We start from the raw sequence: 26,775 nt of genomic DNA, 5'->3' as shown, positions 1-26,775 counted from the left end.
AGGGGAACAAGATACTAGCATCAAATCTTCCAAGATTTTTGTCAGGCTGCAGATCTCTTCCTGTTCCCTGTGAAAGTAAAACAACAGTCTGGGAGGAAAACGAATGCCTCAATGTCCTTCTGTAAGCTAATGACGTGTCATGCAGGCACTGCCACCCCAGCCTCTACTAAAGAAGCAAAAAAGCAAAATGAAGAGAGTGGAGGGCTGTAAACATGGCACATCTGGTCAGCTACCTCTCCTTTTTGATCAGGCTTACCACTGCCATTGCAATTCTGTCTGGATGTCACCTTTCTACCCTGCACCTCTGTAGCTCCTGTGACTAACACAGCCTGGAAAGGGAAGGCAGAGCCCTGGAAACGGTGAATACAAGCCCCACATGGGCTTTGTTGGGCTGGTGCTCCCAGCCTTGGTGAATTGAGCGGGAGGCAATGTCTGGGTTGCTGCCCTCTCTCCAGGGGTGGCTTACCCTTCCTCCCCCCGTCCTTTTCCTCCTCCCCCGTCTCTGGCTCTGCCCGGTGAGAGCTGCTGGGAAAGCAACACAACGGGGCCCATTCATTTCTCACTTCTGCAAGGAGAGCAAACACCGTCGCAGGAGCTCAGCAGCTACTAGACAGGGCAGGGGACGCTTTCCTCTCTTCGACACATCTTGAAGTCCAGGTACTCCAAATCTCGGGTGTGTGAACCCTCCAGGTGTGAGGGAGGGAGTGATGGCATGATGTCTGGCACGTGGCAGTGCTCCAGACACAGCATGGGGACTGAGTTTAGGGACATTACATTGGTGTCACTGGGCAGCGGGTGTGCAGGAGAGGGCTGCCCCAGTGTGTGTGGGGGGCCTGCAGCAGGACTAGATGGGGCAACAGCAGGAGGGCAGTGTTGGGGCATGGGACCACAGGGGATGATGAGCTACATTGGGCATGGGGCTGTGCACTAGAGTGGTTCTACAAGTTTGAGCCTTGCATACCCCACCGGTGCTGTCTTGGAGCTTAGCAGGATGTATTGGTCATATCTGCAGCCTGCTGCCTCCCCTGTGTTTGCCCCAGCCTTGGCCTCTCTCTGGTACCTTCGCCCCAGGGGCTCACTCCTGCCCAGCCAAAACCAACCTGTCCTTCCTGCAACTAAACAGTGGAGTTCTATTCCAAACACTGCTATGAATAGCTTAGGGGGGAAGCAGGGAGCTTGCAGGGTAGAGAGCTGGAAGGCAGATGACCAGGATGGTGGAGACATGGGACCTTTGCCATTTAAAGAAGGGTAGCAGCTCAGAAGCCTGTGTGATCACATTCCCTGGATGGCTACACCTGCTTGCCTTACAAAAACAATTGTAGGAGAGATATTGATAGCTTCCACAGACCAAGGCAATCGTAAGTTAGTGCTTTCTGAAGAAAATGCAGGGGTGGGGTGAGTGCCTGTTTCAAGCCAGCTCCCTGTGAGTGACCTGCTAGCTGTGACCTTCACTTTTCATTCCAAGTATTCCTCCTCTCTTTCTTCCACTCTTCCTCATTTATAACTTGTGAAATCATAGTGTGAGAGCAAGAGAAAGTGAGACCTGCCCCACTAGGTCACAGCAGCAGCCCTCTTGGCACATGGGCTGCCAAGCAGGAGATGCTATTTGGGGATGCATGGAGTCTGGCCTCCCTCCCAGACTTACTGTCTCTCCCCAGCCACAGGAGCCCTCCGACATGGGGCCATCCTGGGGGCTCCTCCTGCTCGCAGCAGCCCTGGGGACAACAGCTGCTGCCCGCTGCCCTACACCCTGTGTCTGCGACAACCTCCGTGCCCACGTCCTGTGTCTCAATGGGAGCCTGAAGGCCATCCCTGACACCATCCCAGAGGTGAGCAAGGGGAATAAAGGTCGAGGGATGGGGAGAGAAGATAGGTATGGGAGCCCTGGGGTAACTCAGTGTTTTATTTGTGTGACTGACAGCTCACAAAAAAACTAGATCTTCGTGGCAACAGTTTCACTGTCATCCCAGCGAGAGCCTTCCTTGCCACCCCCTACCTGACACACTTAGACCTCCAGCATTGTAAGGTGGAGAGGCTGGAAGAAGGGGCTTTCCGGGGTCTGGGGAGGCTTGTCTACCTCAACCTGGCCTCCAATGGCATAGCCCTCCTCTACCAGGAGTCCCTGGATGGGCTCTCCTCCCTCCAGCAGCTCATTCTGGAGGGGAATCGCATTGAAGAGATACAGCCTGGTGCTTTTGGCCATCTGGGGTCCCTCACTGTCCTCGACCTGAGGGCAAATGCTTTGGTCTACCTCCCAGACATGGTCTTCCAGGGTCTACAGGTTCTTAGATGGCTCCGGCTGTCGCACAATGCCCTCCATGTGCTGGGCAGTGAGGCCTTTGCTGCTCTGCCTGCCCTGCGCAGGCTGAGCCTGGACCACAATGAGCTGCAGACACTGCCTGGCGAGGCCCTGGCCAGGCTGGATGGGGCTACCTGGCTAGACCTGGGCCACAACCCCATCACCTATGTGGCCGAAGAAGCTCTGGCGATGGCCTCACTGAGGCACCTCTTCCTGGATCACGCCTCCCTCCAGGACGTGGCACAGGATGCCTTTGCCCGCAGTCCCCAGCTCCGTATGCTGGACCTCCGGGAAAACCAGCTGCAGGGGCTGCCACCCCTGGCTGGGGCAGGGGGGCTGGTAAGGGTCAGCCTCGATGGGAACCCTCTGCTCTGCTCCTGCCTCCTGCGCCCCTTCCACAGGTGGCTGGCAAAGGCACGGGTGCAGGCCGAGGGTGCCTGTGCTGCACCCCCTGCCCTCCGTGGCCGGTCCCTCAACTCCCTGAAGTCCCCTGAGATGAGATGCAGTCGCTTCCAGCCACCCCCTAGCCCCACTGCACCGCCAGAGCAGCCAAGGGCAGGCGGCAGCAGGCAGTGCCCCCGGGGGTGTGTCTGCTCTCCCGATTTCCATCATGGGTCCTGTGAGAACAGGGACCTGCGGGAGATCCCTCGGGACTTCCCTGAGGACACCCGCCTTCTCGACCTGCGCCGAAACCCCTTCAGGACAGTGCCACCAGATGCCTTCCTTGGCCTGAAGGAGCTGGTGTCGCTCCACCTGCAGAGGTGCAGCATCAGGGCGTTGCACCCCGGGGCACTCCGGGGGCTGGAGAGCCTGGTCTACCTGTACCTCACCAACAACCACCTCTCCACCCTGGCAGCTGCTGCCTTTGAGGGGGCCCCACAGCTGGCCTACCTCAACCTGGACCACAACGCCTTCACCCGTGTGCCTGCAGGCACCTTCCGGCTTCTGCCCAACCTCATCTCCCTCCATCTGCAGCACAACACCATCGGGGAACTGGCAGAGGGTGACCTGGCTGGAGCCAGGGGGCTCCGCTGGCTCTACCTAGCTGGGAATGCCATCAGGCACATTGCCCCTGCTGCCTTGGCTCCCACCAAGATGCTGGAAAAGCTGCAGCTGGAGGGAAACCACCTGTCGGAGGTGCCCACAGCAGCCCTGCGGGGCCTGCCTGCCCTGAGTGAGTTGAAGCTGTCCCGAAACCCCATCAAGCACATGGGGGATGGTGTTTTCCTGCCGGTGGCCTCCAGCCTGCAACACCTCTACCTGGACAACATGGGCCTGGAGTGGGTGAGTGCACTACGGGACTCCCAAGGGGCAGTGGCATTACAGGGCATATTACAGGCTCCTATAGGGGAATCCAAACAGACATCCCTGAATTCCCAAGCCTTCAGATGTTCCATAGCCTGGCTGGGAAGCCAGATCTCTTCAGGCTCAGCTATAGCATTGCCTTGCTTCAACCTTAATACTGGCTCCCCTGGAAGAAGCTTACTCCCTCCAGTCCTTAAACACCCAATTTCACTGGGGTCCAGACCATTCCCTAAATCACCTACTTCCCCCAGCTCTGGCCAGATTTCTCTTTCTCTTATTACAGGCTGTCCTGCAGGACTCTTCACTGCTATTAACCCAAGTATTTCCATCCTCTCAAGGAAGTGGTGTTAGCAGCACCCTCATAAAAATTGTGTATCTTAACAGCACCCACGTATCACTCTGAGACCTCCTGCATATGACCTTCTTTCTAAGAAGACTGAACAGGGGTCTAATGAGTTCCAAAACATGATTGAAACTGCTTGAATTAATTAACAGTACCCCTTCTTTAAAGCAGCTTTTTCATGGGGTTGCCAGATTCAGGACAAGTTGTCAGGTCCCCCAAGTTGATCAGAAGTGCAGGGGCAGAGATCTGCTCTCCTGCCTTGATCAGCATGCCCCTGACTTTCCCTTCTTCCATTGCAGATTTCCCCCCATGCCTTCACTGGTCTTGGTCCCAAGATCAGAAGCCTCTACCTGGAGAGCAATAAAATGAGTAACATACCTGACATGAGCAACTTCACGGGGCTGGAGATCCTCAACCTGCAGAATGTGCCTTTCCACTGTGACTGCCAGCTCCTTCCGCTGCATAGGTGAGTGTCACGAGCTGGGAACAGCCCCAGGGATCTGCCTGGGGGACAGCTGGACCTCCCATGCTGAAGGCACAAGCTCACAGCACACTGGCTGTTTTTGGTCTTTTCCCGTGGTGGTGAGATGTAGCACACATCTATGTGCAAGGATGGAAGTTGCCTGGGCTTTCTGGCTGTGGGGAAAGCAGCCACAAGCTGGGGCGGGCAAATTTTCAGATATTCAGAGGTCACCCAGGTGACCTGGCCTTACTTAGAAGTGATTATTCACTTATGGGCACAGACTTTTGTCCTTCCTTTTGCCCTGCCTCATTCTTTTCCCTGATCTTCTGCCACATTTCCAGGTGGATCAACAAACTCAACCTTCGCATAGGGGCCACCTGTGGGTCCCCTGCAGAAGCCCAGGGACTGAAGGTGAAGCTTTCCACCACTTTCCAAACTTGTCCTGGCTGGGGACAAGGCGAGGCTGGGGAAAACAATCCTAACAAGACTAAGGCTGCAAGCAAGCCCAGCAAGAAAAAGAGGTCGGGAAAACCTCCAGCCAGAGGCTTCAGTAAGAGCAGAGCGTAGGGTTTCTTAAGGTGTGTAGGACATGTGCTGGGCCATATCTACAGTCTGGCTAGAGCAGTTTTTCTAGACTTGTCCCCACCATGGGGACATGAGTATAGCCCAAGGAGCAAAGGAGAGCCTGTGCCAACCAAAACAATGCTGATTTGTCAAAGATGCAGGGTTTGGTTTTGTAGGACACAGAGGCACATTCCATAGAGTCTGCAGCATACTTTGGTGATGCAAACAATGAAGCCAAATACTTGCTGCCTCTTTCCAAGGCTTCTTTCCAGCCTCGTGGAAAAGTTGATATCCACAAGGTTGGTTTTGTTTTTGAGAGCACTTTCCCAGCTTGCAAAATCATAGCAGAACCCTGAGTGGGACTGCAACCAGCACCGTCCAGTAAGGTCCTGCACTGGCACAAATCTTATGCTAGAAAGCTTAAAAATTATTAGTGAAAATGTTGCCTTGATTCCCAGCAGTTCCTCAGAATTAAAACATGCACATGGAAGCCTTTTTATTTCCTGCAGAATTTGATCAGTGATCCATAAGTAATCCCATGATAAGCAATGTGCTCAACCTATTCCCCATGACTGCATAGGTTGGGACCCCAGGCCCCAGCAGTTTGCTTAAATTGAAAAGGCTTTAAAAGATAAATTTACAGATAAAGGTATGTTTTGACCAACTCTGGGTATTGGTGGCCTGGAAAGCAATATGCAAGCCTTAGGCCTCTTCCTGAAGTTGGTCACAGGGCTTCAGGGTACGACTGTAGATCAAATTTACAGTACAACTGTTCAAAAAATTAAAAACTCAAACCATGCTCCAAGTCCTCTGCAGTTCTGGGTTTAAAAGCAAGAAAAGGCAGAAACAGACACAGTGTGGATGAACATCTGGGTTTGAGGCTGGTGCCACGGAGAAGGTTTTGGCTTTTGAGACAATGGTGTGTGCTTTAGTGATTGTAAAATTACTGTGGGTGTGCTTTAATGATTGTAACATGTTAGAAGGATGGGATCCACCTGTCTATTAGGGGTAAGAGAATTTTTGGCAGCAGCTGCCTAATTTGGTGAGATGGGCTTTAAACTAAGGAACTCCGTGCAGGTGAAATCCAAAGTCCCATGGCTTCCTCTGGGGTGTAGATCATATCAATCAGTGCAGTGAAAGGTGTTCCTTGACTGTCCCTTAAGGTGAGCGCCAAAGAGCCACCACTGAAGGTGTTTATGGTTGTGGTGAATCCTCCTAAACACCTTTGTGGGTAATCCAATTGCTTGATTAAACCAGACGTGAGGGGGATAATTTCAGGTTCTTCCCTGGCAAGCTGTGGGATGGTATGAAAAGGTTAGAGGGACAGGGTGCTAGCAAGTCTCTCTGCAAGTGACTTTTAGAGGTAGCAGACACAGGGGAGCACACTTGGAGTCTTACAGAAGTGAGCCAGGGAATCCAGAGGTAACAGAAGCCAACAAGGATACCAGCAGGGAAATATCTCAAAGGAATTAAGGGGTGTTCCACTAGGCAGGTGATGCAGCCAGCAGCCTGGCCAAGGTGCCTTTACACCAAAGCACGCAGCATGGGCAACAAACCAAAGGAGGGGCTGGAAGCCACCAGGCTGAAGTTATGACCTTGCTGCCATTACTGAAACTTGGTGGGACAAATTGTGTGACTGGAGTGTGACTATCAATGGCCATGAGCTATTCAGAAGAGACAGAAAGGAGGGAGAGGTGGAGGGGTTGCTCTCTACATCTAGAGGTGTACTGAGTGTGAAGAGCTGTCTCTGAAGAACAGCCATGAGCAGGTTGAAAGACTGTGGGTAAAAATCAGACACTGAGGCAACAAAAGGAACCTTGCAGCTGGCGTCTCCTACAGCTGCCAGACCAAGTGGAGCCAATTGACAAAGCCTTCTTGCCCCAGCTACAGGAGGCACCGTGCTCACACACTCCAGTCCTGTTGGGGGACTTCAGCCACCTTGACATCTATTGGGAAAGTACCAAGGCAAGCTGCAGGCAGTCCAGGAGACTCCTGCAATGCATGGAGGTCAGCTCCTTGAGCCAGGGGGACTTCTGTAAAGCTTTTGACAGAGTCCCCCACAACTACTCCCTTCAAACTGGAGTGATGGATTCCATGGGTGGACTGTTTGGTGGATTAGGAATTGGTTGGATTGTCAACTTCAGAGGATAGAGATCAACAGCTCAGAGTCCCAATGGGCATCAGTGACCAGTGGTGTCCCTAATGGGTCTGTACTGGGACCAATTGTGTTATTTAATGTCCTCATTAATGACACAGATGAAGGGATCAAGTGCACCCTCAGCAAGTTTGCAGATAACACCAAGCTGAGTGCTGCTCTTGACTCACCTGAAGGATGGGATGCCATACACAGGGATCTGAACAGACTCAAAAGTGGACACATGGGAATTTCATGAGGCTTAACAAGACCAAGTGCAAGGTGCTGCACCTGAGTTGGGGCAATCCCTGGTATCAACACAAGCTGGGGGATGAAGGGATCAAGAGCAGTCCTGCCAAGGACTTGAGGATACAGGTGCATGAGAGGCTGGACATGACCCAACAATGTGTACTCACAGCCCAGAAAGCCAATCAAGCATCAAGAGATGAGTGTAAGTGTCAAAAGCAACATGGCCAGCAGGGTGAGGGAAGGGATTCTCCCCCTCTGCCCTGGTGAGACCCTACCTGAAGTTCTGCATCCAGCTCTGGGGTCCTCTGCACAAAAAGGATATAGACCTGTTGGAGCAAGTCCAGAGGAGGCCACCAAAATGATTAAAAGGATGAAGCACCTCTCCTATGAGGAAATGATGACAGAATTGGGATTGTTCAGTCTGGAAAAGAGAAGGCTTCAAGGTAACCTAACTGCAGTCTCCTGCTACCTGAAGAGAACATACAGGCAAGAAGGGACAAGACCATTTACAAGAGCAAGTAGTGACAGGACAAGGAGGAATGGGTTTGAACTGAAAGACAGTAGTTTTAGATTATGTATTAGGAAAAAACTCTTTACTGTGAGGGTGATGATGCACTGGAACAGGATGCCCAGGGAAGTTGTGGATACCTCATCCCTGGAAGTGTTCAAGGCCAGGCTGGATGGGTTTCTGGGCAACCTGGTTTAGTGGAAGGTGTCCCTGCCCACAGCAGGGGTATTGGAACTAGATGAGGATCTTGAGATTCTTAAGGTCCTTTTCCAACCCAAACCATTCTATGATTCTATGAAAAAGGTCTCACTTCTTCAGCAGGCACCATCATCTCTTTTTGTTTCTTCACCTCTTTCCACTCTTCCTGTCCTGATTTTCTTGGGGTTCGCAGTGCTTAGACCAGAGAGCACAGCACCGAAGTCCTATGGGGGCAGCTCCTTTCCTGATACGTCCTGCACTGGACAGCAGCTCGTCATCTCCAGCCACAGCCAAGAACCCAAATTGGCCTTTTGTGCCCTGGCAGCCTCTTTCCCTGTTTTGAGCTCCTGCTCCAAAAGGTGCCTTCAAAATCAGGCATGCACAACCACAGCAGCCACCCTGGTCATGCTCCTCAGCAAGCCTGCAGTCTTTCTGCTGTTTCCCAGAGCTTAATATTACAAATCTAGGGGAAATTTTCTTGCACACCAGGAAAGCAGAGCTGTGATGCTGCAGGGTGGTCTGCTTTACAAAAGGAAGGCCCTTTTGGTCCCATTTCCCTTTGCCAGGACCTTCCCTAAAGAGCCACAAGGTAAAACCGCTGTGGGTGGCTGGGGAATGCTCCAGATCAGTCTGTGTCCTCCTGCTTTATGCTGTTGATGGGAACAGGAAGCTCTGTCTCTCCAAATTCTGCATCTGAAGGATCAATGGTTTCTTCTTTCACCCGCACAGCAATGACTACCAAGAGACAGACAGACAGAGGAAAAAGTAAATAAATACAATCAACCCATGTTGAATTGTATTACCTGCAGCATCTCCAAACCAGCTCTGTCCATACAGGTCCTCAAAATGCCCCAGGCCCTGGGGTGAGCCCACTTCCTGAGGGTCCCTCACTACAGGCAGCCCTGTTATGCCACTGCAAATCTATCACAGTCACAGCAGCAATCAGGATGGGACTAAACCCTGGCAGCATTCAGCTGCTAGCTCCCAAGAACAGTTCCTAAGGGGTGAAAAGCTGGTGTGGTCCATTTTCAATCTGTCTGGGTTCACACAGGGGAACTTAAATGAACAAGAGGGACCTTCATGACTCTCTAATACCCATGTGCACAAGGCACCTCACCCACCCTCCTTCCCCCTACCCACTAGGGTTGGCAGGTAAGCCAGCTGGTCTTCTGGTCACCACAGCACGAGAGGCTGTGTTCACGTGCTGAAACAGCCCTTATGGGGATTGGGATGTGACAGCAACCTCTGACACATCCTCATCATGTCAGCAACATCTGACACTTTGTCTCTCCTCCCCGACCTCACATATCCAGACTGCTCAGCAGAGCAGCCAGGCCCTCAGCAGGCACTAGCAGCATTGAGATATTGAGCAGTCCTGGTTCCACCGAACTCTCTTGGGAGGCAAACCTTTCCAGCAAAAGCAAGCAAATGCTTTCTTCTACTCTCTGGAGTGTCTCTGGAGGTCTGGAGGAGTAGGGAAGGACATTTGACATGCTGCTGCCTTTTCCTGCCTGAGGGCACCCATGACTTAGTGGCCAAGAGGGTGTACTGGGAGAGGTGGATGTGGCTGCAGGGTAGAGTAACTCATTCCCTTACTCTCATCAGGTGCTGGTTCTGGCAAAGCCTGGCTGGCAGCTTTTGCTTCTCTTTTTGAATTCGTGGCAGAAGGCTTCTTGACAGTCTGCTTGACATTGCGGGCTTTGGCAGGTAACTTTTTTCCTTAACAAAGGGATAACAAAGTATGAGCAAAAGAGTGTCTCTTTTCCTCTGGAAAATCAGCAACCCTGTTCCTCTGAGAAACCACAGGCCAGAGACCAGCACAACTGAACAGAAAGCTACATGGTCATTAGCTGCCAACTGGTTATACAACAGAAATAGCCTACTGGAGAAAAAAATCTATAGTCATCATCTCAAAATATGCTCCTTCATGATCTCCTTCATTCAAGGCAAGGCACCTCAGCATGTGATTAACTTCCAAGGAGCAGGTCCTCTTGGAATCAGTGTGGAGTCAGCTCTGCTTACCTGTCTGGGTCTAGTCCTAGGCAATGAGTATATTTGCTGCAAGGCACAGGCATTGTAACCATAATGTTCTGGTTTTTAACTGACCTTTTTATTTATGCTGAAAATCTTTATATTCTTTAGAAGTCCTTTCCCCTCCACCCCCTAGAAAGGAATTTCTTGTCTGTCTACATGATTTGCCACAGCTACTGCAACAATGACAACAACAATGACAAGATGAAACAATAAAATGGTTTATATTGGCGTCTTCAGCCATCTTAAGGCCTTCTTTCCCTCAGCACAAAGCAGAGTTGCTCTCCAGTTACCCTCCAGCTGCAGCAAACATCTCCCTCCAACACAGACACAGTAGGGAAAGCAGCACAACCTCACACCTGGAAGCAAGTGCCATATATACCTCAGCCAACAGAAAACAGACTGCAAAACAGATCCTTCCCACACACAGCTCACTGCTCTTTAGCTAACAGGACAGGTAAGAAGGATGAAGCTGTATTGGCAAACCCACAGCCAGCTGAGGGCATCCACAGCAAGACAAGGCCTCTCTCTCCTGCTCTGATGGGACATGGACAGGGTTCCTCTAACTGGGCCCAGCCTGCGAGCGAGCGGGAGGGCACTAATCAAACATCACTCACTCTTCTTTCCATAGGGTTTCTTCTTCTTCCTGGGCACCTCCTTGGCCTTCGCTGGAGTTGTGGGCTCTGTCATGGAGACGAGAGGGAAACGAAAGCCAAGTCCCATAACCAGTAGGTAACTGGGATGAAGTGACATAAGCGAGAAACAGATATACCCGTCCCCCCAAGCCAAAGCCCTCTTCCCAAGACAACCAGCTGAGGAGAAAGCAAGGCTCTAGTGCAGTTGCTGTCTGTGCTTCCAGGTGAGGGCCCAGGCTGACAGGCTGGGGCAGCACAGGGGAGAGAGGCCCAGTACAGACTTGGTAGGGGCAGTTAAGAAACAAGATTTGTAGTTTGGGACAAGAAGGAAAACATCTGCAAAGGTGAGGCAGTGGCCTCCCTGTGACAAGGGAAGGAACGAACTCTTGAGAGGATGCTCTTACCTTTTACAGACAGAGTCGGAGAGTGGATAAGAAAAGGGAGCATGGGGCGAGCTCCTGCTGCTATCTGGCTAAGGTTATAGATATGCTTAATAAAAGGGAGCTGTGCAGGGATAGGACCACCTGGAACTCTACCCAGCTTCCTCAGGAGTAATTAATTCTGTGTTGGTGTGGGGGAACAGAGCCAACCTCAAAACTCAGGCTGTTTTCTCCCCATCAGGCTCCTCCCTCTGCCAACTCCTAGAACATGGCAACAGAGGAAGATTTACGGTAGCCACTGCAAATCAAGGAAGCCATTTGCTTCTCCCTCCAAGGCCCAAAAATCAAAGGAGCCACTCACAGAGCAGGAGGAAGGAAATCTTTATCTCTAGCATTTGAAACCACAGTAAAATCTTCACTCACCTGGAACCACTGGTGGTTGAAGCTGGTAGCCTGTCAGCTCACACCACCCAACAGGATAGATGTCTGGAGACTCGCAGTCCACCCACTGGTCATACTCATTGTCCCAGCCATCAAAATGGATGCTAAGGAGACGCTGGACTACACGCTTCACTGTGGCCACACAGATGAGCCGGGGTTCCATCAGGTCCACTGCCTCCACCTTCATGCCTGCCTTGAAGCCATGGTTTGGACAGTCCTGGGTGCATAAAAAATGGAAACATGGAAAAAGAAAAGCTAAGGCCACTGCACTCAGTCCAAACCCGTATCTGGCCAACACCACTCTCACACAGGCTGGCCTCCCACCTAAAGCAAGCAGACAAGACAACAAGCCCATAGATCCAAAAACAGATCCAACTGTGTCCTCAGTCAATCTCAGCCCAGCCTTTAGAAGCAAGATCCTGATGTGGGGGCAGCAGCAGTTCAGGAGCATACAGTCAAACAATTACATGACATACCCCTAGGAAATCAGAAAGATCAGCATAGGCCCAGGCACTGCAGCAGTTTTGCTGATGTAAAGCAACTCCCACCCTCCACCCAATATGCCAGCCACACATCCACAGGCAATGAGCAATGCAGAGCCCACCAGGAGCCTGGAGCTCACAGAAACACTACAGAATCTCAGGTGATACTCAGAGGGACCCACAAAGGCAGGACACCGATGTCCTAACTTGGAGAGCACATACTCCTAGGCCTTTAAGCTCTCCTTAAAGTGCTGACCATCAGCAAATTGCAGCCCAGCAGAGACTACATATATTGTGTGTACTGCATGTTGTCTATCCTGACTTCAGGAAGGCTTTTGACACTGTCTGCCGTAAGAACCTCTTAAAGATGATTGAACTATACAGGCTGGGTGCAGAGACAGCAAGAGAGACTGAAAACTGGCTGAGTGACTGAGCCCAGAGGATGGTTATTAGTGGCACAAAATCTAGTTGGAGGCTAGTAATTAGCAGTTTACCCCAGGGGTCAACACTGGATTCAATGCTATTCAACATCTTCATTAATTATCTGGATGACATGTTATGTCAGTGTCATGTCAAACCAAGCAAGCTTGGTTGTGGTAGAAAACTGGTAAAAGAGACAGAATATACTAGATGGTTGTGCTGCCCTCCAGAGGCACCTTGACAAGCTGGAGAAATTGTAGGATCCCATACGTGCGGAGGAAGAACCCAAGGCACCAGCACAAGCTGGGGACAGACTAACTGGAAAGCAGTGTGGCAGAAAAGGGCCTGGGAATCCCAGTGGACATGAAGTTGAACATGGGCCAGGGATGTGCCCTTGGAACAAAGAAGGCTAATGGTAACCTGTTCTCAGCAGATTAATGGCACTGCTCTTGATCAACCCCTCTGCTTGGCACTGATGAGGCCACACCTGAATTGTTCCCTGGTACAAGAGAGATGTGGATATATTGGAGAGAGTCAAGCAAAGGGCCAGGAAGATGATGAGGGAACTGGAGCATCTTTTGTATGAGAAAGTTGTGACTTCATCCTGGAGAAGAAAAGGCTCAGGGGTACATTATTTATGTATATAAATGTCTAAAATGAGGGTGCAAAGATGGAGCCAGATTCCTCTCAGTGGTGCCCAGTGCCTGGACCAGAGTTTACAGGCACAAACTGAAACACAGGAGTTTCCCTGTGAACATCAGGAGACACGTTCTACCATAAGTGCCAATGAGAACTGGCACAGGTTGTCCACATAGTTGTGGAGTCTCCATCCATCTGGACACAGTACTGAGCAACCTACTACAGGTGACCCTGCTATAGCAGAGGTGTTGGACGTCACTTCCATCTCAGTGATCTTGTGACAGCCAGAGTTCTTGCACTCCTCCTTGCTTGCTGCAAGCATCCCTACACATCATTTCTTCCTGGCAGCACTCACTGTGTTGAAGAGCCGTGATGGAGCAGGTCTTGATTTTGTCTCTTCCAGGTAACGTTCCCAGCTGAATGTCTTTGCATCATGCCCTGCAGAAGGAAGAAACAACAAGAGGTGAAAAGGCAATCACTGGGTTGACCAGCTGGGACAAAAGACAGAATAGGCAGTAAGGAGGCACAGCAACTGGTTGCAGAGCAGGTCAATGAACCAGCACATACAGCCTGATCTGGGACATGAACCTAGTGCAAGGATTCCATGGGAGTCCAGCACCCCTCTCCAGCAGGCAAATACAGCAAAGTGCAAGTTGCAGCTCTGAACATCTGTGTCAGCCATAGACCCAGACCACAGAGAAAGGCAAGGACCAGCACCAAGTAGGACGTAGTATGTTCAAAACACACCACTAAACCAAATCTTTCCTTTTTCCAGCAACAGGAATACCAAAGGAGGATGAAACAGCACTGAACAAAAATGCTGCAACACAGAAATTCAGAGCAGGCCGTTTTGGGTATGGCTAGATGAGGAAGCAAAAACACCCCTAGGGTGATCGTCTTCTTAGGAGTCTGAAGAAATACTCATGTCAGATCTATTCACAGAGAAAAGAACAGAGCTCTGGACACTTAAGTACTGACTCATGCAGCAATGGCTCTACTTATCCCTTCCCACCCTCCTTGTCCTTTAAAAGCTTTTATTCCGTTCAGTTTGAGGATCATACACCTCTCCCACTGATCTGCCAGGAGCTAACTAAAACTTGGTATATGGGCAGAGCTCAAACAGCCTGGCTCTCTGAGCCCTGTCTCCCTGAAAAACAAAGAGATTGGGATCTTGTTTTGATTTATCTGAACCTGACCCTTCTCAGAAATGCACCACCCATCAGATTCTGCATGCAGGTTTGTACCACAGGGCAGAGTCCAAATCTCACCTTTTGGAGGGGTCAGCTCAATGTTGTTCCTCTTACAGAAGTTGGCAGGGAAGATGGCATGTGAGGAGGCATGATAGCAGAACCAGTCAGAGCCATCATCAGATGTTGCTCCATCAATACTGATCATGAGATACCCATCCAAGAGAACCTGAGATGGGAGTGAAGGTATGAGTGTAGAGCTCTACTTGCTCTAAAGCCTCTCCTCCTCGCAAAAGATTCTCTCAAGAGTCCCCAAATATCAATCACAATTGCCACTAGACAGTAAAATGCAATGTTATATGCCCCAAGCTTCTCCTAATATGTTAGTCAACACAAGATAATCCCCAAAGCAGCACTTTCTGCAGGACTGGGAACAACACTAAGAGCCTTGTGAAAGGACTGTGTGAAAGCCTTAAATGGTCAGAAGCTCTGTTCTCCCCCAGAAACACTTTACTGGCAGCCCAAAAACCCTCTCCATCAGCAAGATCATGAATTTATTACTGGATAGAAGGGAAGGAGCACCATCCTTGGAATTGGTACCTTGTATAGCAACAAGACTTGTGTTATCCTGTCACTCACTGGCAATCAGTGCCTACCAAAGGCAGTAGGCATGCCTGTCCTAAACGCTTCCATTTCCAATCAGTGGCTGAAGGGAACATTTTAAACATAAACAGCTCTCCTAGCATCCCACTGCCAAACTCCAGGTCTCAAAGTCCTCAGCTTGGGTTCTCTGTGGGCAAACAGCTTTTTGAGGAAGCAGGAAAAGCCCAGATGGATGATACACTTTCAACGTTCAACACACCTCGCTGAGGAAACATGGGCAAGGAATTTACTTCTTTACACTAGCACAAGAGTAGAGCTTACAACCACCTCATCAAGAAACTGAAGGAGACACATCCATCCTCAGCTTCCTCATGCCATTCCCCACATGGAGGTCACCCCACAACTCTTCCCTTCTTTCCACAGGGGTCTCTCTGTGCACTCAGAACTGGAGAACGAATCTTCCCTACTGCATGCTCAAGGGTAGAAAGAGGGTGGTTGCCAGTCACACACACTGCACTAGCTTGCAGACCAAGCATGCTCATCTTCATGCTGTCCATTTCAGTACACACGGACAGCAGCTTGTTAGACCTTTGAGGTAACCCCCCAGTTCCCTCCACACAACAGCTGTCTACCTCTCTTGACAGTCCTCTCTGCTCTCCCATGCAAAATCCTACCTGGTCTTATTAATTCGAAAAGACCTGAGGAGAAGCTGCATTATCTCAAGCAAACTCTGCCAATCCCCTTACGCCCACTGAACTTACCTTGCAAACAGTGGCCACACAGATGTTGCCCAGATTCAGGGGGTCAATGGCTTCCAGTTTCATGCCTCTTTCAAACCATCCGCCTTCAGAATAGACCGCTCGTACCTAAGGGAGACTCTGGTGTACCGTGTGCTGCCAGGGGTATGGGACAGTCCCATCCTGACACCAAGCACAGCAAATGCAAATAGGATTAGAACTTCTTCACTTGGCTCAACTTGGGAGGGGAAAGCAAAAATATTTTAATAATATTTTCTTACAGACAAAGAGGCAGCCAAACCAACACTTTTTTGTGTCAGCAACCCCTCACCATGACTCTGGTCAGTCAAAGAGCCAAGCCCAACTGCTGCTCCACAACAAAGCAAGCCTCCTTCTCATCTCAGTCCTTACCAGCATGATCCAGTTCCTTGTCAGAACTGGTCTCTCCCATGCAATCCTTTTCCTTCTCCATCTCAAAGCTCCCTTGCTTGCCCTTCAATTGAGTCCCTCAATCTATCACTGTCCTTTCATTCTTTTAGCTTTCTCCTTTGACCTGGTCCTGCTTAACAACAGCCTTGACACCCCAAAGACCTTACTGCCCTTAGCTATAAGAAAGCCAACCCTCAACAACCCACATGTATGTTTGGGCAACATGTATGCCCAAGCAAGGAAGTGCTATCACTGCTTCCCTCTTTGTGACCCCCACAGAAAGGCAGACTTGTCCTACCTTCTTAAACAGATAGGGGACAGCATCACAGTAAATCTTCCGGAAGGTGGGATGGTTTGCCATGTCATTACGTTTTTCTTCTGTGAGGAAATGAAGAAACAGAGAAGTAAAAAACCTGCAGCAACTGCAGTTAGAAAATAGACTGGTTATTAATTTTCCTGTGAGAGCTTAACTGTTATAAACTGCCTCAATATGAGACCATTTAATAAAAAGAACAGGTCCCTCTACACCTCTCATAAAATAGGCTGTGATGAAGGGCTTGCTCAAAAGCAGATAGCTCAGCTTCCTGAGCTCTACTGATAAAACCTCTACACACATATGTTATCACCAGGGAGAGGCAGCAAGGAATGGAGACACAACCAAAAGAATCAGCAGAGCTCAAGCAGTGCTTTTTACTTTGTCTTTTACTTTGCCAGAGTAAGCTAATCAGCAATTCCTCTTGGTAAAGTCCAGAAAAATACAACCTGATGGCATCCAGTGTTACAGAAGCCTGCATGAATTTCCTCAAAAAGACTATAAACATCTGTCATGGTGCAAAGTCTGTATTCCCACACTAACAGAACAGACTGCCTGTTTCAGGTAAGAAACCCTACAGTCCCCTGTTCTGACCTGTGATCACAGGGCTTTTATCCAGATAAATAAACAGGAGACACAAAACTAAGCAGACTTCAACTGTTAGGTCTTGAGGCAATTGCCTCACTCCCAGCATGTCAAGACTGGTGTCAAAGCAGGGTGCAGGCAGTTATCAGCAAATCAGAAGACGACTGCAGTGGCCCGATCCTTACCTGTTTTCTTTATGTCATGGCCCACTCTCCGTGACCAGCCCACAGGATGGATGAGGGGACTCCACATGTGGCACCAGAAGTCATCATCACTATCACCATCCTCATAGAGGAGTCTCAGTCTGCCCCCAATCACTGTGTCCACCACTGCCATACGTGTCTGGGACACATGGTTCTTATCCACCACCTCGACCCGCATGCCCTGACGGAATGGGTACTTCATGCTCTCTGCCATCTGGCAACAACCCACAGAGAAGGTGAGATCAACCACAGCTCTCCAAACGCTTCAGAGAACAACCTCCCCCACAGACATGCATCCTGGCACTGCCCAAAGCTGACTAGGAAGGGATGCATAGGAGAGGGTTCATTGGGAGTACAGACAGCTGGCAGCCCTAGGTGACAGTGTAGTTGAGCACACACAGCCTGGGTCTCCCTTTTGTCATGTCATGTGGCCTCCTAAGAGTTGCCCCCCGCCAGCAGCCATGCCCAGCCACCACCTTGTGTGAATGCTCCCAATGAGAACTTCTGTTCACAAGGAACTGAGTAAGGCATTATGTGTGCCTTTTTCAGTCATGAAAGAGATCACAAGGATTTCAAGACTGCAATTAGTTAGAGTTGTAGCTTCCCAAAGGGCAACAGGATTGACTTCAAAAGAGGTTGGGTTCTTTTTTTCACATTTTTATTCTGATCAGAGTTTGAACTACACGATGATCTACCTGCCAACTCCACATCTAAAGCCAGTTACTCTGCAGACTGACCCAAAGGCACAGGTATGTGGAGTCATTGGCTGCTTTCTGACTTTTTTTGAGACCTTTGGTTTGCTCATACATCCTTGCCCTACTCATCCACAAATGCCCAATGGTGTTTATAGAAGCCCTGGCATTTTAGAACTATGATCCCAAGATAGTTCCACCTCCTGTTTATTAAGTGGGAGCAGAGATGCTGAGGGGAGTAAGACCAAAGCAATGTCTGTTTCCCTTCACCACTTCCCTTCCAGCTACAAGCTGGGGCCCAGGAACAAGCAGATACAAACTTAACTCTTAACTTTCTGAGAAGTAACATGGGAATCACTAGCTACATCCAGCTCTCCAGCTCAGGGTCACCACTTACCTTGCACACAAAAAAGCCTATCACCTGCTTTCCTGCCTGCTGTCTCTGGGACTGTCTTCCTTATTTGCCATTTCCAAAGCTCCTAGCCACAGAATACCCTCTTCCCTCTAACAAGACCTAAGCTCAGTGCAGGCTACACAAAAATAATCATGAGAGCTATAAAGATGCTAAGGCCATGGCACTTAAAGGAAGCCTGTGCCCTTCTCACTCCCTGCAGGCTGCTTTGCTACCAACATTGAAGGCAAAGTTTTTTGACTCTCAGAGCTATTCCCTGGCACTGAAGCAGGGTAGGAAAAGGCCAGGTTGGAGCTTCACTGGCCTCTCCCTTCAGCAAAATGCCAAACATCATCCCCAGTATTTCCCAGCAGACCATGTGACAACAGCTTTTAAAGCCTGCTGTGATGCAAAGCAGAGACTGTTGTGCTGAGAGGGCATGGAGGTTGTGACATCCATTACACACAGTATCATGACAGTTCTCTTAGGAGCATGTGGTAGCACTCACTGCCCCTGCCCAGGTTTCAAGGCACACAAAAGTCACACAGACCAGAACCAGAAGAGACACGTTGAGCATGTCTTGACTTCAGCTTCATTTCCCCCATGTGAAATGGCAGCCTCCCACATTTACCTTCATGTGGAAATCCACTGGGATGGTCCTAGCTCCCACCAGTTTTTTCATGAGGTAACTTCTCCAGTCAGTGTACTTGGCATGGATAGCTACATATGGGCAGGGAAAAAGTCCATATTTATGACCAAAATAATTACAGCATCACACCTTTCATCTCTCTACCAGTCCATTAGTACAAAAATGCCTTCTTCACACTCAGATTCTGTACTCTGTTTTGCCAGCTTTCCCCCACATCTGGCTGAAGGGATCACCATTACAGAATGAACTGGGCCAAGCAGACATTCAACTACACTGATCTAGATGAGGAAGTGGTAATAGAGCAAAAGCCATGAGCCATACCAAGCAAATCTCAGCTTGCCAGAATTCCACTAAACTGGCATCCTTCTCTGAACAGCTAGCTGTGCAGGGACTGGAGCCACTGCACTTACCAGAGATGCTGCCCAGGATATAGGACCAAAAAGTTCCCCCAAAGTTCAAGTCCAGCCTCCATGTGGGCTAGAAGGAAGAAAAGCCACCTGCATTAGCCCCCACAAGTCTGACATCAGCTCTGAATGCAGCATCCCCAGGTCAATGACAGGGGGATGCAGAGGGAGCAATCAAAGCGGTCTCCAGCTTCCCAAACTCAAACTGCTGCTTTTAACTCAAAGCACAGATGGAACTGTAGTCCTACATGCAGTGGGAGCACCTGTCCCCACATGTTAGGCAGAAACCAAAGCTTTTCCATGCCCAGGCATATGCTGACCCCTCTTGCCCCACACTCACTTTGTGGTGGTACCAGGATTTTGCTGTTGATGGCACACCAGCCAATGGGGTGGATATCCACTGTGCCCAAATTGCACCAGAAGTCATGACCAGCATCATTCTCAAAGCCTTCATATCGCAGAAGGGCCCTGTATCCTGCCAGGACAGAGCAGACAGCCAAAGGCATCAGAGGCCAAGAATTTGGCACCACAGGCTTAGTACCCACCACATGGCCTTCAGAGCTCTGCACAGGTTACCAGAACTTCTCTGGCAACTTTTCTTGCAAATTGCCCAGCAACCAGAAGAGGAACCATGTGCTGGTTTCCCTTCACTCCCACACCATGGTATTTCCTGTTCCAAAATCTCTCAACAGCTCTCCAAAGAGCTGCTGTTTTGTTTGACCATCTACACTCAGCTCTTTAAAGCTTCCCTCAGAGCTTAGCTGTGCCCAGCTGTCAAAGATTACTTTGGAGATTTACCTACAATCTGGATGACGGATGCAATCCAGTACACGCGGCTGGGGAGCACAGCATCGCTGTTCAGCACTTCCACTTTCATACCTTTCACCACATCATCCCACTGATCGAAGAGTGGCACCTGAAAGATTGAGACAGCCATGTTGGGAGAGGGATGTGGAATTCACAGCAGGGTTCAGGCCCTTCTAACTTTCAGAGACATGTCTTAGGCAGCTACACTTTCACCTTAGACACAAGCTTGCACGCCTTAGCCCTCCTAGATCTGCCAACATCTTAAAATACAGTTGAACTGTCCCAAACATCTCACTGGGATATTCACTGAGGATCCCAAAAGGCAGAATACCATATAGCAATACTTTACTGTTTCACTGCCAGATGTCCTATTATTCCAAAGTAGCTGCTGCCATTCCTCTATGGCATAAAAATACCAAATGATCAATAAAAATGCCATGTCTGCCTGACTTATCCTCAAGAAAAATGAAATGCTGTCAGTATTATTAGGCCTCAAAAGGAATATATCAAGTCTTAAAAACATTGGAAATGCTGGAGGGGCAGCTACTGCCAGGCTCACATAAACAGAATTCCTCTCTCTGCACATCACCCTAGGCCATACAAACTGCAAAACTGTGCTTGTACTCAGCCATACAAACTGCAAAATTAGCCTCCCACTATCATCCTCAGTCAGAACTAATTTTGTTCCCAGTCAGCACTGAGCCAGCGCTACTGATGCCTGGAAAATAGATCTTCCCAACAATATTAGATTGAATATAAAAGCAAACCTTTACTTGAAAGCTTTCAGGTACACAATATGGCAAAAATCACATGTGGTATAGTAATTCTACATTTTTTATAAGGTTAGTCAATTAGTACATTTATCATATACCATCCAGTTAAAATGTTAGTTGGTAAGGTAGTAATTCCTGGGATTCGGACCCACTGGAAGCAGTCCAGAGGTTTCTTTTGCCCCAGTTTTGTTATGTCTGGTTCAGATTCTGGTTGGAAAATAGAACATCCTAGTAGCTGGTTCTCTTCTTGGAATAAGACTACAATATGTGTATTGAAACACATCTGAATATGTTTCTAAGGTTAGCTTATTGTTTCTAAATGTAGGGAAGAAAAATACTAGAAGCTACAGCCATACTTTAGCAATCTACAAAGCTACAAATACATGAAAAACATAAAAAGCTAAAAATCTTAGGCATCACTACCAACAGTGTTTCTATCAAGTCCCCTTCTGTTTCCTTCCCTCCAGCTCCTGGACCCTTTATGAGACTCCCATTCTCAGCTGCAAGAAACCCCAAGTCCTTTCCTTGCATCACCTGGATCTCAATAACCCCCTGCTGGGCCCCTGCTCACCACCTGCCACAGGAGCACAGGGGGGCCCCATGCATGTGACACGTCCCATGCACCCTGCCATGCACAGCAAAGTAGGACTCACGTGTTTGAAGCAACTGACAGGAGCTGCCTTGTAGCCGTGCTCCTGCAGGTACTTTCCCCAGTCAAAGCCCAGGACGAGTGCTACAAGCAGACATCAGAACAGAAAAATCAGATGAGATCACAGAACAGGCACAGAGATCAATTACCTCTGGACTACAGCCTGCAGCCCCCAAGCACTAGGACACAGCACACAGGGATTACACATTCCACTGCATTTTTTCTGGTGGGAAACTAGACCCTGTGTGAGTGCATGGTCACTAACCTCCACAAGAGGCAAAATATATTATTAATCAGTATTTTCTGTCACTTGCTTTTGGAAAGGGGGAGCAGAAAGGGCAATAAAAGGGGTCAAGTCCAGCCCAGGCCTAAAGCACTCCAGGGAGAGTGCAACCTTTCAGGGTTAAACCACTTCACATCTTTGCCTCTCAGCAGCGACACTGCAGGGTCATATCAGCAGTACTTGCTTTCCCAGAGGGTGCTGGGAAAATCAGAAATACTAATTTGAGAGATTAATCCCACAGTCACTCCTGTGAAGGCTACAGCTCTGCTCCAGCAGCAGTCTGCTCAGGTATCAGTCCCTGCTGCTGCCATGCCCCAGCACTCCCCTTTTCCCTAACACAGTAAATTGCTGCTAGTTCAGCTGCAGTCACTGTTTAATGATCAAGTTTATCAGTGAGTGACTTGGCGCAAATGTAACTCCCCATGAACAGTGGGGCAGTGGATGGCTGGGAGAAGCAGGACACCTTTAAGTCACCTCTGCCAGCAGAAGCCAGCACCTCGTGGGACTGGGACCACAGAGCTTATGCTCCAGGTCAAGTTGTATGAGGAGTGAGGATAAGGCTACAATAAGTGGATGGGCAGGAAGAGGAAAAAAAACATGTGCCCTGTGTTCTGCCAGCCTATGTCAGAGCGATCCACACACATCATACAAGGCAGTGTACCAGAAAGGAGAAGGAGGAGGACTGCAGAGCTCTCAGCCCTCAAGGTGTCCCCATTTCTGTGACTCCAGCAGCTGCACCTCCTCACATCTCACCTACACTCACCATCCTGACCGGTCAGTGTCCCATCTGCCAGCTGTCCTGTGCCCTGCGAATGGAGGAAGGCCCCAATCTTGGCTGACCAGGATGCCTTGTGCAGAACTTTAGCTTTCTTTGTTGGTGGTTTCCCCTACAAAAGAAGGAACATTAGAAACATTAATGGCACAGGAGACTAAGTCACCCCTTGCAACAGGGTATGTATCCCTTCCTTGGGACAATTTTCAGGTTATTTATTATTTATTATTTATTATATTTATTATATTTATTATTATTTATTAATGCTCATAGAAACAAGAAATAGTGTGTCCTGTTTCAGCTTTTAGGCAGAACCGCTTTTAAGCTGTCACGCCTTCTCTGGGGATGTCAGGCTGGAAGCCACTGGGAACGTTAGTCTTATATTTAACTAGAAAGCAATCACCTACCCCTACATGCAGGCACATCCTGCTCCATCTGCAGGAAAGCTCACAGAATTATAGAATCTCCCTGAAGAGATGGAAGGCTGCCTTCAGTTCAGGAGTGTGACTTTACTCCTTAGCTGCCCTATATTCCTCAAGATTGCAAATTCCACCAATGCATGACCACTGCAGCTGGAGCCATTCCAGTCCTGACATCCCCAATTAGTTTATTTACCTTGGTGACCATCACATCTACTGTTGCCTTCCCTCTGCCACAGCTGTCTATTCCCAGGCTTAAGAAATGATCCCCCATGCATTCCAGGAGTCTCCTGGATTACCTACAGCTTGCCATGCTACTTTTTGCATGTATAGAGGTGGTTGAAGTCCCCCAGCATGACAACAGCCTGCAAGCACAATGGAGCCTGAGAGCCAGATGGAAAGGTTTTAACTCACTTGCAGTCTGGCCAGGATGCTGGCCTTTTTGGAATTTGAGGAGTAGCTTCTGGAGCAGGAGACACTGCAGAAACGCTTGGTCTTGGAGAAGAAAGCCTCCCTGGTGCCCACAATCCCACACATTTCGCACACAGCTGGAAGAAGGTCAAAAGTGTGAGCAGAGTCAATGCACTACAAGGACAGAACTGAGACCAGCTAACAGTCATTATACAGAGCAGATCCCCCACATAGCCTAGAAAATGCAGTCTGAATCCAAAGCTGCTCCCAAAGCATCCCCAGGTGCAGCCACACACCCTTCACTGCCCCCAAACATGTTTCAGGGTGCACAGGCAGTACCTGGCTCGGAGCCACTGTCTTCTGTGAGCCGGCCTGTGGATGGCTGGTGCATTGGAGAGGTCGAAAGTTCTCCAGCTTCCCGGTCTGCCACCTCATCATCGCTAGACTCCTCCAGACAGGAGCTGCTGTCACTGCCCATGCTGCTGTTGTAGCATGTGAGGCTGTCATAACCCCCAAAGATGTCCAATTCATCATCATCCTCATCGTCATCGCCTTCCTCCTCCACCCGCTCCAAAGACGAAGTTTTGTGGCAGAAGGCAGACACCAACTACAAAGAGAGCCAGTTTGCTTTAAAATAGAGACTTTATACTCCACTGCACAATAAACCTGCCTTTGCTGCTAGGGCCTGGCCCTTCTTGGGCCAGGGAGTGGCCTCAGAGTGAGCAAAGAGTCCACATAACAACCCCAAAGGCAGGACTCTGAACGCCTTCCCCCAAACAGGTCCCGTTACTGGCATTCCGCAGGCTGCTTCCCAAGAGGAAATACCACAGGGCTGTAGCTGGATAAAAAACAGCTTGAGGAACATGCAGAAATACAGGGCACAGCACTGTCACGCTGATGACGGACAGATGAGACTGTGTCCTTCCAGGCAATTTTCCTCCCAACACAGTTGCACAGCACAGAAGTGCAGACACCATGAGACTTCCAGAACAGAGCACAAGCTGCATATTCCCGCCACCACAGCTCACAAGACCAGCACAGCCTGGAAGTCAGCAGGTCCAACTCAGTCCTGGAGACAGTTCATGTCCTCTGGAAACTTCACAGTCCACAGCTGACCTCGGTTTAGAAACTGCACCAGCAGGATGGCAGAACATTTGCTATAGGTTTTTGCCTAAAACCAGATGCCTCCACAGCTAAACATCTTCACTAGCTCTTTGTCCTTGCTGTTACAGAAGAAGAGCTGTGAGGCCCAGACTGAAGAAAGAGCAAAGAAAAACAGTGTGTCTCAGACTAGAAGAATCTTGAGCCAGGCTCCAAATAAGCCCAAATGAAGCTGGGAAAATGTGTTAGCAACTCATGAAGGAGCAGCAAGAAGTCAACATCAGGACAGGAAGTGATGGAACAGAAAGGCAGATTCAAACAGCTACATGAGGCAGGAGGATACAATTGTTCCTCCAAGTGGGCAACAACAAAAGATCAGCAGCAAGCCCATCACCTTCCAGTGCTAAATTCCCTCTGATCCCTAGCTCCTCACTATAGACACGTGGATAAAAAGATCAGACTTCACTCACTGCTGTCTCCCTGCTTTACCCTCCCTGGCTTTCACACAAAACAGACCCAAGGTTCCCAAGTTGCTCGCTGAACAACAAGTTGCTCTCCTGCGGATCCAGGCCCTCAGACAGCATTCCTTACGTATGAAAGGCCTGAACTCCTCTAAAAAAGAAATATTTTCATCGCCTTTTAATCCCTGTGTGGGTGCACCTTACACCAGCTCGTAGGACGTGAGCACCATTGCACCACTACTCTTCCACAACAGGTGAGTGAAACTTGCGGACATGTTACCTTGCCAGGCAAGGGCAGCATCATCTGGAGACTCCTCAGGAAGCTGAGGGGGACGCATTCCGGCCCATCCCGCCGGGATCAGACGGACCCACCGCCGCCTCCAGGAGCAGCCCATCCTGGGCACCAGCGGACCCCCCGTCCCGTCCTGTCCCGTCCTGTCCCGTCCCGTCCCCGGTCCCGCTCACCTCTCCCCGGTCCCGCTCCATTGCTCCCGGGACGCCGCCAGCCCGCCTCATGCGCGTGGAGAGCGTCCCCCGCGAGCTGTGCGTCTGATTGGCGAGAGCAGCTGAAAGCACAGCAAATCAGCGGGGAGCTTGTTCCCGCCGCGCTGCTTGCGGGGCACGACGGGAGCTGTAGTTCTTTTCCCGCGGCCATGGCGCCTCGCGGCGGTCCCGCCCAGGAACAGGCCGGGCCCCGCTGGCGCCTCCCCGGCTGCGTTCTTACTTGTAGCTCGGGATTAGCCCACTCGGTCCCAGAATGTCTTGGATTGGACGATACTTTAAAGATCATCCAGTTCGAAACCCCTGCGGAGGGCGCAGTCACCTTTCACTAGAGCAGGTTGTTCGGGGCCCTGTCCAACCTGACATTGAACATTCCCAGGGATGGGACATCCACAGTTTCTCTGGGCAATCTGTGCCAGTGCCTCACCACCCTCAGAGCAAAGAGTTTCTTCCTGTTTCTAATCTCAGCCTGCCCTCTCTCACTGCCCCTTGTCCTGTCACTACATGCCCGTATAAAAAGTCCATCTTACTCCTTTTCATAATCCCCCTCCAGGTACTGGAAGGCTGCAGTGAGGTCTCTCCAAAGCCTTTTCTTTTCCAGGCTGAACAACCCCAGCTCTGTCAGCCTGTCAAGAAGCTTATGTAAAGGTAAGTCCCTGGAGGCAGTTCTATTTTCCACCCTCCCCATTTATTTTGTTAACCACTGTCACTGTGTTGACGCTGTAGGAGGTAAAAAAAAAAAAAAAAAAAAAAAAAGGCTGTACTATGCATTCCTAGTCTATTCCCAGTCTGTACAGGCTTTGTAGTGAGTGGCTGAACAAATAACGTGTGAAGCACAACTGTGCAGACTTAACTGCAGGTGGGAGTAAAGCAGCATAGAAAAGGTTCATTCCGAAGGTTTACCTTACACATGGATTGCTCTTCCACTCAATCCAAAGGCTCTAACGTGAGGCTACAGCCTGTTGATCTAAACACAAAGGAGTGTCACTATCCATGTGAAACACACTGAGAATCCAGGGTAGTGGTCACAGCCTAATTTACAGAGGGACAGTGGCAGGGAGCTGGCAAAACCAGTCTGCAACTTGATCAGCAAATTTCCATAGCATCAGGGATCCTCCACATTCAAGTTTTCCAAACAATCCTCCAGCAATGTTAAAAATAGAAAATTCCTTTAAAATAATATAGTTAATAATGAAATAAATCATAATGACCGTTATTCCCTTATAAATGCTAGACATTTCACAGCATGGCAGACAGCAAAGCTGTTTCCAGAAAAGACACAATACAAAATTAAAGGCTCATTAAGTCTTTCTA

General features: G+C 49.6%; 2 protein-coding genes across 4 annotated transcripts; one reads left to right on the top strand and one right to left on the bottom strand.

The window, feature by feature from the left end:
- Positions 1-1,676: 1,676 nt before the first annotated feature.
- CHADL (chondroadherin like) lies at positions 1,677-5,046 on the top strand. Its single transcript, XM_005527653.2, has 4 exons — positions 1,677-1,829; positions 1,922-3,583; positions 4,247-4,413; positions 4,752-5,046. The coding sequence occupies exons 1-4, from the start codon at positions 1,677-1,679 to the stop codon at positions 4,975-4,977; spliced, it is 2,208 nt and encodes a 735-aa protein (XP_005527710.2). The 3' UTR covers positions 4,978-5,046.
- A 437-nt stretch (positions 5,047-5,483) lies between these two features.
- On the bottom strand, positions 5,484-25,483 carry L3MBTL2 (L3MBTL histone methyl-lysine binding protein 2). Of its 3 annotated transcripts, XM_005527652.3 has the most exons (17): positions 25,426-25,483; positions 23,738-24,005; positions 23,402-23,535; positions 22,560-22,683; positions 21,518-21,597; positions 20,083-20,200; positions 19,625-19,759; positions 18,863-18,951; positions 17,131-17,362; positions 16,346-16,425; positions 15,643-15,747; positions 14,360-14,507; positions 13,447-13,529; positions 11,533-11,767; positions 10,712-10,777; positions 9,660-9,782; positions 5,484-8,798 (listed from the first exon to the last, which is right to left on the bottom strand). In XM_005527652.3, exons 1-17 carry the CDS (start codon positions 25,474-25,476, stop codon positions 8,689-8,691), a joined length of 2,181 nt encoding a protein of 726 aa, XP_005527709.2. In that variant the 5' UTR covers positions 25,477-25,483; the 3' UTR covers positions 5,484-8,688. The 3 variants fall into 3 exon arrangements, with proteins under 3 accessions (XP_005527709.2, XP_014112050.1, XP_014112051.1); XM_014256575.2 differs by lacking the exon at positions 10,712-10,777; XM_014256576.2 differs by lacking the exons at positions 9,660-9,782; positions 10,712-10,777.
- Positions 25,484-26,775: the final 1,292 nt, after the last annotated feature.

This window comes from Pseudopodoces humilis, chromosome 5, assembly GCF_049639895.1.
Source record: "Pseudopodoces humilis isolate 2021_Gansu_Grassland_sample_001 chromosome 5, ASM4963989v1, whole genome shotgun sequence".
Classification (NCBI taxonomy): Eukaryota; Metazoa; Chordata; class Aves; order Passeriformes; family Paridae; genus Pseudopodoces; species Pseudopodoces humilis.
This window is presented reverse-complemented; position numbering and strand designations above follow the sequence as displayed.